Source organism: Opisthocomus hoazin, chromosome 18 (assembly GCF_030867145.1).
Source record: "Opisthocomus hoazin isolate bOpiHoa1 chromosome 18, bOpiHoa1.hap1, whole genome shotgun sequence".
Classification (NCBI taxonomy): domain Eukaryota; kingdom Metazoa; phylum Chordata; class Aves; order Opisthocomiformes; family Opisthocomidae; genus Opisthocomus; species Opisthocomus hoazin.
Window position 1 is genome coordinate 12,860,704 of NC_134431.1, and position 14,878 is coordinate 12,875,581.

Consider the following 14,878-nt stretch of genomic DNA (forward strand, 5'->3'; position numbering starts at 1 on the left):
AGTAGGCGTTACTTTCTCTACCTTTCACTGAAGAATAAATAGTTTAACTAGTGAAGAAACAACTGAGTAATAAGAACACTAAAAAAGGAGAAACATTACAATATTAACTGCTTTGTAAAACATGACTGAGAATTTTGCCAAAGAAAATGGTTCATTTCTGCTTGTAGTTAAAACAGCTAAATCTTTTTCTTTTATTTCATCACAGCAAATATTTCATTAATTGTGCTGATGTTCTCTTACTTACAGCTTTTGTTTCTTAGAAAGGGAGTTATTTTAGGGTAAAATGATGAGATAAAGAACATGAATGAAAGCTTCCTTGGTAACAGACATCCTGATAGATCTAATCTCCACATTTTACCCATCTCATCTTTGGGGTCTTGGGGTGGGTTGCCCTGACATTTTAGAAGGGCTACTCATGATCCTTCTAAGGATCCATCTGCTTGAAATGAAGCACACATAACATTCATTACCAATATTACAGATTCATGGACTAGGTAACAATTTTGAGTTTGGAAGCCTCAGATAGCAAAGCAAGGCCCTGGCACTGGCAGATAAGCAAAGATGATGGCAAGTGTGTATTAGAGGATATTGTTAAAGAAATGGTCTGCTAGTTCACAGAGCTCTATGCTGCCCTGAAAGTACAGGGCAAAACCCTAACAAATCAAGGCTTATGCTAGCAATATGTGAAAACATGAACCTGAAGATAAACTGTCTTAGCTTTTCAGGCAAAGAAAGGAATGGAAATTGGGTCTTGCACATCCTGGGCAAGAGCTCTAACCAGTAGCCCAGAATACAAAACAGTAAAGATGCATTTTCCTCTGAACCCGTTCTAAGATGTGTCCACTGCTAAATATTGTCAAATCTGGTCACAGGTATAGCGTGCTGTGAGGAGAGAGTACCTGCAGGTGTCTGTCCAGCTGCCTTACAGGTCCTGGTCAGGCTTCAGCACAAGGAGCCAGACCTGAGATGCAGAAATCTTTAGTGTCTAGGGACCTTCAGGGTCAAAATGACCAGCACTGGCCAGCACTGACTGAGTTCATATGCCTCCATGGTTAGGGAGGTATTTTCACAATGAAATTCTATGTTCATTTTTGCACTCTGGCCTTCGAGTTGCTGAAACTTTTCATTTTTATGGGTTTTTAAATTATTGTTTATATGAGCACAGAAGGGTGTTTTCCTCAGCAAAAACTTAGTTAGGTCACGCTTGTTTAAAGAATTGGTTTTAACTGTAGCAGCCTACCCAAGTGCTGGTATTTGTATACAGAACCAATACAAGCTTTGAATTCTAGATGCATTTCAAAAGATTTCTATTGCTCAGCTGAGCGAGACCCTGAAGACCATCCCCACAATCCACCTTCAATAAATCACTCTGGAGGTTGAAGAGCACTGCTGTATTCAGAATCAGGGTGTAGGGTGTTAAGTCTTCATAGTAAAACACAAAGTATAACAAGCATAAAAATCACCCGTTGCATCTATAAACTTTTGGGTGTGTGAAGGCTCATCATAAGAAATTATTAACAAAAAAATCAGAAAAGACAAAGGGTAATTCTGGAGGCCAAAACCACAGAGATTTCTTACCACCTCTCTGATTGTTACAAATAGATAGTCTAACTGAATCAAAGTCATGGCAAATGGGTGAAACACGCAAATTCCTCTCCACATGACAGGAACAATACAGTTTGGGGATTTGCAGCTGGAAGTTGAAAGAATAAAATCTGAGAAGCAGGCGATATAATTATAAATGATAACTGATACAGCAGGGGACTGCACTTAATGTTGCAAGAGATGATTTCCCTTCCTGTGCACCTATTCTCCTCTGAGCCATGGCCCCAGCTGCTGTCTGACTTCAACATGGCATCATGAACTACACAGTGAGTAGGTGACAGTTGCATAGCAACTACAGGGACAGAAACCAAGAACTTGTGTCATTCAACACACCAGATTAAAAAACAATATCAATAATTTCAACAGTGAACTTGTTTTTCGAGTCCAGGGAACGAAGAAGAACACAGCAGAAATAGAACACTGTTACCTGGGTGTCAAAGACACATACTCTTACAACACCTGGAGAGAAGGTTGTGAAATGTAACATTAATCATGGACTGCAGAGCCCACAACAAGAAGTGAGAAGGGTATTCTACTCACTGATTTAAAACAGGACATGAAACCTTCTGTACATTAACAGAGTTGCATTGAAACATTCAGATGTACTGTGAGCTTACTGACTCACCGTGACCCAACAAAGCCCAAAGACCCAAAACCTTTATTGGTCCCACTCAACCCACATGACTTCCATCCTGGATCTCCTCTGAGCACATCCCACGCAGCAGTTCAAAGTTTTCACTTGAGACCTTGGGTATAAGAAGTGGCGATAGCTATGCAGAAGACAAGATTTGGGGAGTACAAACAGACATCTCATCTCCCTAACTTTCCAATCTTTACTTCACCAGGTTTTGGTGGAGAGAGGACCCATACCAAGTATTATTTCATTTTGTATGTCCTGGATTGCAACAACTGCCATGGCTCTGCTCCCCTACCCAAGACAAGTGGACTTCACTGTCTAGGAGACTGAGGATATAAACGTCTACCGCCGTTTTAGTAAGTTGCCACTCCTCAGATGTAATATAGAAATCGCCGGGGTGCAAATCCACTGCAACACTGCAGTGGATGTTAGAGCAACCTGTCTATTTTACACTGCAATGGACAGGAACTGACAGCTGAGGGGCAGCAACTTATTACAATATGTTGTTGCAAAATGCAAAATTTCAGATCATATAGGTTTTCCAATGCTGAGCAGAGAAATCTCTTTACACCTTTTGAAAACAAGGCCTAACATGTTGCTGTCTTTTGTACAAACACAGGTTCTTCCCATTTTTGCAAAGACGTTAGAGTCAGTTTGAGCTTGCAATCAGATACATGAGGCTCCAGATCGCTATTTTTAGCACTTAATGGCAAAGGTAATAGTGCCATTAATCCACTTTGGTATACAACATTCAATTCCCACTTCAAATTGCATCTCAGTGCAAATGGCAGCTTGATTCCTGCTGCCAGATATGTTTCACCTTGAATTTCTGAATGTATTTAATGACTACTTCTTCTCAGATTCAGCTGAAAGGTGGAAAAATCGGCAGTGGTCTTTGAAACACTGTGACAACAAGGGATGAAGCATTCCGGATTTGATATTTATAGGACTAATGCAATATATTGCTGAGACTAACCAGATGGGGAAGACAGGACTAGAAAGTAACGGGCTAAGTACTCCCATGAATTGGTTTACACATGGGTGCCTAAAACTTAAGTGCCCCTCCATCAGCAGGTAATCTGGAGCCAAGCCCAGAAGGATGTTGTTCCTCCAGGGTGAGCTCTTCTCCATGAATGGGAGCTCTGCCTTTGGTCCTGTCCTCGCCCTGGGAGGATACGACCTCCGCCTGCCACTTCACAAGACAGTACCGGAGGACAGAGCTGGCAGGGAGGGACATCTGTCCAGCCTCGCAAAGATGGGCTCCTCCTTCGCTGGAAAGACAACATTTACAAGGCCAGTGATAGTCATTATGGCTTGAAATCGCTATCCTGATTGCAGTTCATCAGCTTGAGAAAGCTGGCAAGAAGAAACTGAGGCTCACTGCACAAAATCAAGATAGCTGCTCTCGGCATAAATCCGTAACTGCTACACTTGAATGGAGGGAATATATTTTCCCTGCCATGGGATTAGAGGCATGGGAGGTATAGTTTGTTGTTTTAAGTTATCTGCTTCAAAATACACCACTACATAACCCCATACATTAGTATACATGACATTGTGTTGCTTTGATTCTAAAGTACTTCTGCAAAAACATAAGTCATGAAGTACATAGATATCAGTGAGCACTTTCAAAAAAAAAAATCAAACAGAAAATTCACCACAAAGATATAATGCAAGTTAATAATGTGCAAAGAAAATTTACCTTATGATTGCCTGTTAATGTATGGTAACTGAAAATCTTCCTAGTCCTGCATAGGCTTAAAATCAGTACAATTTAGTTAAGACCAGTTACCGTGGGCTCCTGTGAGAAAAAGCAGCTGCTGGGGGGAAGGATTACTTTTGAAAGAATAAAGAAAGGAAATAGCACATGGAAACTTGTTCCCTTTCTCCAGTGGAGACATCTAGCTGGACAGCTCTTCTACTGCAGGCACCCAAGGGTGCATGGGCCTGCTGACATACTGGAGACAAACTCAGCAACCCAGTACCACACTGGGTCAGACCAACTCATCCCACATGTCTGTTCACATGAACTGCTCATGAAGGTTACTAGAAAAATCTTTGTTAAAATAGGTCTGATATCAGAGCAGTCCCATGTACCCAGCGTTTAGTCTTAGGAATAAGGGACTTCTCAGAGATTTGAAGGATGATGAGAAAGTTCAAGAACAGTTAGGTCAGAAGGCTTCAGGCTATTGGACATACTACCAAGGAAACCAGAACATTAAATGTCCATTCTCATGAACTGGGCAACAGTATTTAAAAAACAAAAAACAAAAGTTTTAACTGAGACCATTGAAGAAGCCTGTCCTTGAAACCAGTGTTGCCAGTGATGCTTTGGAAATTGAATTCAGCTACAAATTAATTTCCATGTAACTGGTTTAACAACCAGCTGGGGCTCTGGCCCTCCTGGAGTGACCTTTCTCTGCCTGTGCAACATAGCACACTTCTGCAGACAGAGGGAGGGGGCGGGGGGGAGGAAATCAACTTGCAAGAGCTGGTTAAGCTGTTAAATCTTGCTGACTGACATCCTTTAGCAGAGATTAAGAGTCATGATACAGAAAGAGAGCATGGTGTGAAGACTCACACCCGTACTTTGCTTCACTTGTAACCAAGGAATTTAGGAACCAAAATAAAAAAACAAAACCATTTGTGGTCAAGGAATGAAATCCCTGTTGCTTGTCTTAACACCATCTAGGTAATGACAGCCTTTGGAGCACCTCAGCAACTATATCATGGGTATATTATTTGCACCCACACCCCACCTGTGCTACAGCTCACCCTCATGTTCTCATCTTTAACCACAAGATCTAAAGTCCAAGTTTGCCCAGGACATACTCGAGGGAAGCGTTGTCTGGACTCAGCTCAGGGCTCGGCTCATTCAGTCCAGGCAAGAGGAGCTCTGGCTCCAGGCAGGAGATGGGCCGAGGCCGGGGCATCCTGCCCGCCCCTGCTCGCTCCCACGGGCGGACCCGGCTGCCGAGAACAGGCATCAGACATTGCTGGGTGAAAATCCCGTTTTTCAGACGAATTTTAAGGCCAGTCCATCCCGTCGCTATCTGCAGAGGGCGCCAGAAGGTTGCGATCCGCCGGTGGAGCCCGCGGTGGGGATGGGGATGCCGCGCCCGCTGCTCGCGGCTGTCAGTCAGAGAGGTGCTTGCTCTCGAATGGCCACTGCTCCGCACGCAGGATTAAGTAGGAGTTGTTTTTTCTTTGATGCTTGTATAAATCCCTTAGTTCTCTCTTCCTTTTTTGCCACTGAAACAGAAAGAGATACTTCACTGAGCCTGCAACATACTGGCAACAAACCTGCGCTGGCCCCAGCTGACAACAGCAGACGAGAAAACTCCCTGGTTTTCATCTTCAGGAGAGCTAGAACCAGCAATGTGCTGCTGCTGACTTTTCCCTTCAGAGAAGACTGTTTGATTCCTGCAAGATCTGAAGCTCACTTTCTAATAAAGGAGAAGAGCAGCCTGCAACTGACACAAAACTCACTGTAAACACAGATTTTGTTTCTACTTATAAACGTGACTAAAGAAAAGTCCTGCTGCACTCCATCCCATGTGCACAGCAACAACTTGGAAGCACTTCTTTTCCTTTTCTCCCCCCCCCCCCCCCCCTTTTTTTTTTAGCCTCTGCTCTACCAGGTCCGTAGTCATTTGTGAACTGGAGTACTTTGCTGACAATGAATACCACTCACTTTGCATTTTCATTCCAGCTTGTGCTGCTTAATGTCACTGAAGACTTCAATGACTCAATTCTGAACAACAGAAGTGGCGATGGATTTTGCGAGCAGGTTTTCATAAAAGCCGAGGTCTTCTTGACTCTAGGGATCATCAGCCTGCTGGAAAACATCCTTGTCATTCTTGCAGTGCTGAAGAATGGAAACCTACATTCTCCCATGTATTTCTTCCTTTGTAGCTTGGCTGTGGCAGATATGTTAGTAAGCATGTCAAATGCCTTGGAGACTATCATGATTGCAGTCCTGAGCAACGGCTATCTGATCATTGATGACCACTTTATTCAGCATATGGATAATGTTTTTGACTCAATGATTTGTATTTCTTTGGTAGCCTCAATTTGCAACCTCTTGGTTATAGCCATTGACAGGTACATAACTATTTTCTATGCTCTCCGTTACCACAGCATCATGACTGTGAGGAAAGCTTTAACCCTGATCGTGGTCATTTGGATTGCTTGTATCATCTGTGGCATCATATTCATTGCCTACTCAGAAAGCAAAACTGTCATTGTCTGTCTCATCACCATGTTCTTTACCATGCTCTTTCTCATGGCGTCCCTTTACGTTCACATGTTCTTGTTTGCACGCCTGCATGTTAAGCGCATTGCAGCCCTCCCCGTGGATGGGGTGCCCTACCAGCGCACCTGCATGAAGGGAGCTGTCACCATCACAATATTACTTGGTGTCTTCATTGTTTGCTGGGCACCTTTCTTCCTTCACCTCATTCTCATCATTTCTTGCCCAATGAATCCATATTGTGTCTGCTACACTTCACATTTTAATACCTATCTGGTCTTGATAATGTGCAACTCAGTAATTGATCCACTCATTTATGCTTTCCGGAGTCTGGAGATGAGAAAGACTTTCAGAGAAATAGTGTGTTGCTGTTACGGCATGAGTGTGGGACAGTGCATGCTGTAAACATCTGGCTTTGTATTGAGAACAGAGAGAGGATACATATGATAGGGGTATAAATATATACATGTACCTATATACACAGCAAATCCACTTTAAAAGCAGTGCTTGAAGGAAGGGCACAGAAAAGAAAAAAATAACCTTCTCCTTGATCCCTTGATTTATAACTTTTCAAAATTAAAACCAGATTCAACTAAATTATTTGAAGTTTTTAAATAGTTGTAACAGAAGAAAATCCAGAGAGGTTTACAAAACAGCTTAAGAAACTTGTTGGAAAAACTAATCCTGAAAGTGAATGCTACCTTGTAGAGACTGAAATAATATTGTCTCTACCATTCATTTGTACCTGATGCTTTATCTCTGTGCCACTATCAACAAGTCTGTGTTTTCTAAAAGATTCCATTAGAAAACTCTACAGAAAGCTATTCACTTACAAGACAAATAAAACACCAACAGGTATTTCCTCTACACTTACTCCCATGCCTCCACCTTTTATTAGAAGAATAGATTGACATTTATGCTGCTTGCTATAAAGCAACCCAAGTAAAATCTTTGAAGGATGAAAGTAAACATTCCTCTTGCACCAAAATATTCTTTCAGTAGAAATCAGTTAAGTGAAAAGGAACAGCTACTGTATCCATGATAGTGTGACTTAAACAGCTGGCTGATAGAAGTGACTCATTTGAAGAGGCCATTTACATTCATCATTGTGATATAGGAGTATGATATCCCCAAATCATCTATTTTTTAAGAACCTGAATGCACTGATCTATGTAACATTTGGTATGCTGACAAATTACAGAAATCTCCTTTCGATAAATTGTCACCAATGAGACCCATCCCTCGAGAATTTTGAAGACTACACAGAGCTGAACATAAGAAACAGCTAAAATGCAAAATGGTTTGAGTTCAGGTTTGTGTTAAAGCTATATGTAGTCTTTAGAGACAGCCATTCGGCTACGCTAGGTACCTGGAAGAAATAGGATGTGTATGGCAGATGACTTCTATGCATTGAGAAATACATGTCATTGATCAGTCTTTTTACTTAAAAAGCTTTACTCTGGGTTCGGTAGATGGACACTCCTGCACTGGAAACAAGAAAGCAACATGCTGTTTGCAATCATTTTAAACTGGAGTTGGTGGCATGAAAATATGCAACTTCAGCTACATTAATTTAGTCTTTGTCTCTGCTTTTTATAGGAATAAAACATGTAAATGGCCTTCAAATAGCATATTGTAACTGAGCAAAGGCTGATGTGATTTGTGTACAACAACATACAGGCAGTATCACAGACAGTGCCAGACTAAGAAAACTCTAAGCCATTCTAAAGGCTACTTAGCACCTTTCTGGTATCTCACTTTTAGGAAGGGCAGTAACCTGAAACTCACAGGGGAGGGAGGGGATTCAAATATCCTCTAATGCTTTTCAACATCTAAAAGATCTCAATACTTTTTTTTTGTTTGAGTGGAGTTGCTAGGTTGTTGTTATTTCTGGGGCTCCCCTATGCCAGCTCGGGAACAATGATCCAGACCAGAACTTCCCAGTCTATTCTGACTCCAGTTCTGCACACACACACTAGTCCTGGTACAGCCCAGGCTGATGGTGTTTGACTGCTGCTTGCTCCAGAACCCAGCTCTGACTGTCTGTGGGGAAGATGCATCCCACAGTTTGCAAATACTGGCCTGTGTCTGACTGCATTTTACTTTCAGCAGCCTACAACATACGTAGGGAGTGACCTAACCTCCCAATCCTATGGAGTGTATAATTTTCACGGGGCCAAGAACTATCCCTCCCTGTGCTATAGCCACACCATCTGTCAGCCCAAACGAACCTCATCTTCCTTATTTCCCTTGCCCTCTGATCACACCTCAAGTTCCCTAACTGAGTTCTCAATTCCTCCCACAGTCCCATCTTTCCATCTCCCCAACACTCCCACTGTTCCACCACTTACCTAATCTCATAGCCCTTAATTTATAAAGCTAAATTAAAAATGCACCAAGTCCTTTGGGCACTGTGGAGCATGCAGCAGAAGAGACAGATGAAACTTCTCCCATGTTTCAGGTAGGGACCAGAGAAAATCCCAACAACTGGCAAGTAAGCTAAAACTGAATGCTTTCAGCCTTATCTGTGTCTCACAAATTGCAGTTTGGCAGTTCTCTTAGCTCAGCCTGTCTTACTTCTGCAATGTCTGATGTGCACATTAGAGATGAACTGAAACAAATCAGCATACGAGACCACACAACTGGCCTTTCATGGTGTGGATAGACTGTACCTACTTGTCATAAAAAACTCTACTTGTTGTCAGTGTTATGTAATGTTATACTCTGGAGCATGGTTTGCCATGATATTCTGCCTCAGGCTATTGTGTATTTAGGTTTTCTTGTAACTGATGTCCTGTTTGCTTCTGTTTTTTAAGGTGATTTTAGATGAGACTGATTCATACTATGCTTTGCTTTTAAGCAAAATATACATATGTTGAATAAAACAATCTGAAGACTTCACTTAGAAACCTGTTTGCTTCTATTAGAGCACCATGTCATGTCAAACCATCGTGCTGGTGGTCTGGTTCAGAAAAATAGAAATAGAGTGTAACAACAGGCAAAAACTTCCTCTGTCCTCCTCAGGACAGAGCTGAGGCTCAAGTCAGGACTCATCTACGAGACACACAAGGACTGGAACATCAGCAGAGGTACCCCAAAACAGTATCGTTTTCCAGCAGTGCACACTATATTTGTGTACATATAGCAGAACAAAAACATCACAGCAACACATGCTAGTACAGGGCAGCAGTCCTTAATGTACACTAGTAACCAGAGCAACAATTCTGTCTGCTGAGAATCTGTCCCTGTGTACAACTGCAGTGAAATGTGAACATGCTTTCAGAGTTATTATTATTAAGCTCAATGTACAGTCTGTTCGTAAGAAGAAATGTTTCTTCCTTGATATGAGTCCTGGTTTGAACAAGATCTATGCAGTTTCCCTCCAGATAGTATGAGAAATGGCAGACTGAGATAATACCCTTTTCATCTAAAGGTGCCATTTATATGGATTTATTGACTCAGTTTTTCTGCAAGAAAATCAGGCAGTACACAAGCACTGTAGGATTACCATTTGTTCAAAGACTTGTTAGAAAACCCTCATGTATTCAGACAAATATTTAATTTGCTGGAGCATCAGTTATCCCGCTAAGTCAACTCAACACAGTATATTCTGCAAATTACAGGCAGATTTGCCTCTTTCATATAAAATTTAACACTATGCAATTCAGCATTTTTCCGATCAAGGAATGTCTAAATATTTTAAAATTGAAAGCATTTGTCCTAATGGATAAATAACAAAGTCCAGGCACAGAATTCTGCTGTCAACCAAGGTCATCAGTAGCACCATTAGAACAAATACCTTGATTACTTCTTCACTGCAATAAGATGCTTCTCTTTGCTGAAGCCTAGTTTGGGATGAGGGCTAACTGTTTGGTTTGGTAGCTATACCTAAACCATTAAGGTGATTTTGAAGCTCACCCACAAAGGAATATTGCTTCACAACAATACACTGGAAACCCCTTTGCTGGGCAAGCCAGCCCAATCTCAGTTCCACACCTCTGAGACAGTATGAGAGAAAACAGGTAATCTGGGCACTGGGACACCCAGCACGGGTACAGCAGACACAACAGTTCCAGAACAGCTCCTTCCCATCTCTGCCATCCAAGAGTAGAGGCAAGCTACACTCAGACTGATTGGTATGAGGTGATCCCTTCTGAATAAGGCATAGATATTTGGACAGCGTTCAGTGGGCTACAGGGCACAGGAGGGCTCCCTAAACCTGCCTGATACAAGGAGGCTTGTATATCATAGGCGAGTCAAAAATGTCTCTGAAACAGAAACCATAAAAACTGGAACACAGTAAATTTGGTGTTTGTGCAATGCTGTATTGGTCAATAGGGGCAGAAGTCCAGAAGTATATACTTTATCAGAAAGATTTGAACCAATATTTTTAAGAATTCAGATAAATTTATATAATATTCACTTCATTCTGAAAACACTAATGATGAAAGTAGATTTGCTTGCTACTTTTACCCATTTAAATTACTGTGCACAAGAAGAGGACATACCTCCTTGTTCTGGTCTGGTGGTGGAAGTCTATTTGTTACCTGCTCTTTTGCTGGTATGAATGTTCACAGTGTCATAGCTCAGCATCTGCCCTAATCAGTCATGAATTTCCAAGGATTTTTTGTCTTGTTTTATACTTTTCATGTCTTTGTTTATGAAAAAACACACAGCTTTCATTTGAAACTATTCCTCTCTTGTGATTACAAAGAAGGCACTGCTGAAGTAAGATTTACGCAGAAAATCCATGATTCTACTGCTCAAACTGTCTCCATTCATAATAAACACAGCCATTACTCACCTTCAAGCCTAACTGATGCAATTACGGTTTGTTCTATATCTATCACTGATTTGAGGTCAGAAACAAACATTCTAGAAAAAAAATCAAATATATAGAGCAGTCTTCATTCACTGTAATGAATATAATAAGCAGCACAACACTTTCAACACATTACTGATATAATGACTATAATCATAAGGATGAACATTGGGGCTACATTGCAACTGAACTATGAAGCCAGAGGCCAAACATATTGGACTTGAGACTGCTCTGTATTAACATATAAATACTATAACCAGATATTAATTGATGAAGCAATGAATACAGCTTAAATTAACAGGATGAAGGCTTGTTTTTTTAAAATAAACACCCGTGCACTGAATCAGAAACACTTCCAGCTATTCAGATTCATTAACTTAACTTGAATTAACATTTAAGCACATGTAAACCTACAGACAACCTGAGAAATTAACATTTCTTTAGACTTACTTATTCACAGAAGTACAAGAAACTGTAGGTGAGGCAGAATAACTACAGACCTCCTGCCTATACGCACCTGCTACTACACATGTTCCCATTCAAGTTTGCTCACTCAACACAATCCCATTTTATACAAGCAGTTGGGTAGCAATTGCAGTGCCTCTCCACCTTCAAAAGCTGCCCTACTGAAACAACCTACCCCAAAAGGGCCATTATACTGAGCCAGTTGATAATCAAAGCAGTGAAATGGTGCAGCTGGGAGAATCGGTCTAAACAGTTATTTCCTCTGATGAGAAAAGACAGTGAGGGCCTATTAGCACTCATTTCATTAGGGGTTCACATTACACCTTAACAGACTTTTGCATGAGTGTTGGTGTGTAAGACTTTAAGCTGCTGGAGCCCACGCTGAGAAAAGCATCCAAGTGTGATTCAGAGTAAGTGCGTTAAGAAACAGAGTACTTCCTCTGCTATTAGCATACAGCTGTGAGAGTCACCTCAGGACTTCTTCAGCTCTAAGTGTATTTAATACTTTTTCTCTTTTTATAATGCTTTATTGTATGGTGGTAAGTATTCTCGATGGCTAATATTGCAGGCAAGGAAGTTCCTCTTCAGCAGTCACTGAAGAGGATGAGACTTGTACTCACTGTCTTGACAAGTCAAATTCTGCTACTGCTTCACCATATCTATGCCAGGAACAACTTTCTCCTTCAGCTACAGAGGGAGCTGACAGGGACTTCTAAAACTTTGCACGCTAAATGTTTTTACCTTATTGTTAGTTTTGTCAAGGTAAGTGGTCAAGCAAAATTCTATAGTCAGTCTATAATCAAGAAGGAGCAGGATTTTTTGAAAAAAACTCTGTTTATCTCCACCTTGGTGAAAGACAGTGACTTTCTATACAACCTTGTAGACCTTGACCTTTCCAAATTTGAAACAAAATAGTGAAAAAGTTACAAAGTTGCATTTTTAGGTAATGCCTATATGATGGAAAGGGTCAGGCAGAGGTATCTCTGTCCCTTCCAGTTATGACATCACCTCTGAGATCATAGAGAAAATTTGGTTCCAGGATTGCCCAGATGCTGGGAGGCCTAGAGCTATCAGCAGATAAGAAACATTAACTGTGAAATCAAGAGTCTGCAGCTAATTAGTACAGACTTCATCTATATCTTTGTCACTGTCTTATTTCACAAAGCCTACATGCTACTCCTGTCTTCAGCCTTTAAGAACAAAGCACGTCTTCACAAAACACTTGTCTCTCAAAATGAGGCTGAACTTCTTCATTTTGGCAAAGCATCAGACCAATACTTGTAGCCTTTTATTACCTGCCTCTTCATTGCAGTCACTTACGTGATACCTGTGAAATGATTTGCCTTTAGTAATCTCAAAATTGTACAGCATGCACTTGGAAATGTGCTCTACATCAAGGACTCATAATTTAAAGTTCTTAAGTGGTATATGGACAGTAAATAATTTTTTGTTTTCAGATTTCTCTGAGTGAAAGTAATTTAGGTAGACTTGAGAATTCAAAACTTCTGGTAAAACAAATCAGGAGGCAGGACCAAACATGAGGCATGCAGTAAACTTATCTTCATATATAAGAAAGCAATTAATGGGTTTGCATATACAATTTAATGTACAGAAATCAAACCAAACACTGTACTACTGCCATAATAAAGTGTACTGCATTATATTTTTGCGTTTATGTAATAGATCATCTATTTAATTGAAAAGGCATGTTATATAACACAAGGGTTGTTCTTTAACATATAAAGATGCTCCTGAACTCAAAAGAAAGCGTTCTTATGTAGACTCTGCTACTATATTTACACACTTGCAGCCGTGTATGAGGTGAGGAGCCTTAGTTCTTGATTTTGTGACTGCACTGCTTTTCAATTCCTTCTGGGTCAAGAATGTGTAATCAGTAGCTGTGATCATGTATCCCACAAAAACTATCACAGGCACCACTAATGACCTTCCTATCCCCCATTTGAGACTCCAGCTAGCACAGCTCTAGTACAATCTGAGTAACAAAAAGTATTTGCATAGGGTTATGAAAGTCTAATGCTTAAACAGCTTTCATGGGTATTAATCATCCAGTATTTCTGAGATATCATAGGCAAAGTAAATCAACATGTGATTTAATTTATGGTGATGAGTCATGTAAATTGCATAAAGTTGGGGGGGTGCAAAGAAGAAAATTTCAGTAGGCCTGGCACAAGCTTTTGATTGCCCAAACAGATTTGGTATATGTTAATAAATGATTAACATTTATCTTTGTTAGTCATTGTTATTGAGCGGGGGATGGGAGGGAAGTGTTGGGGGTTTTTTGGTGGTGATGGTTAGTTGTATTTTAATTCACAAGAGAAAACTGTTCAGCCTAGGAAAAGACTGGTGTTTTAAGAAAAAGGTATTCCCTGACCAGGCTGGTCCTGGCATTTACCATTCAAGAATCAGAGACTACCACATAGATAGTCTTGGGACAGAGCCAGAGGTACTCCCATTTTAAACAGATATCCATGAGCCCAGCCTGCTTTTTCTGAAAGACACAAGTGTCTGTCTCAGTATCAAAATCGTGAAAGCAGGTGCTACTTAAAAGCACAAAACGAAGGAGAATACCACCTGCATCATGCAATGACCTGAACATTCAGTTCCGGGGGGAGGAGAGAATAGCAAAGAGGGGCAAAGTGTCCATCAGCAGACATCAAAGCAGTCTTAAAATAGTTTATTATAAGCAGAATCAACTAAAATTCTCTAGAATCAACTCTCCTCTCAAGTTTGTTTAAGCTTATGGGGACACCATGCTGCTCCCTGTGACATCTATTACAGCAGGCAGTCACAAACAGCATCTGGCTACAAGCTGGTCTGTTGGTCATTTGATTGCTATTGTGTGCCTCCTTGCCAGCCATGCCACAGTGTTTTCAACCCTACGCGTCAAGTGCAGTCTCTCAGCTATTGCCCTTCTCCTCTCTACTGATGGCTATTGTTACTCAAATGATAGCTGAACAGACAAATAATTCACTCCATTTCCTAAGTACTATTTGACACTGCTTCCCTGTTTAATGCCATGTGTAGCAAATGCAAACTTCACAGGATGAGGTCTAAACAAAAAGAATCAATAATCCAT

General features: G+C 40.9%; 1 protein-coding gene across 1 annotated transcript; it reads left to right on the top strand.

The window, feature by feature from the left end:
- Positions 1-5,921: 5,921 nt before the first annotated feature.
- Positions 5,922-7,072, top strand: MC3R (melanocortin 3 receptor). The gene has a single exon (XM_009933835.2). It carries the CDS (start codon positions 5,922-5,924, stop codon positions 6,897-6,899), a length of 978 nt encoding a protein of 325 aa, XP_009932137.2. The 3' UTR covers positions 6,900-7,072.
- The last annotated feature ends 7,806 nt before the right edge of the window (positions 7,073-14,878 follow it).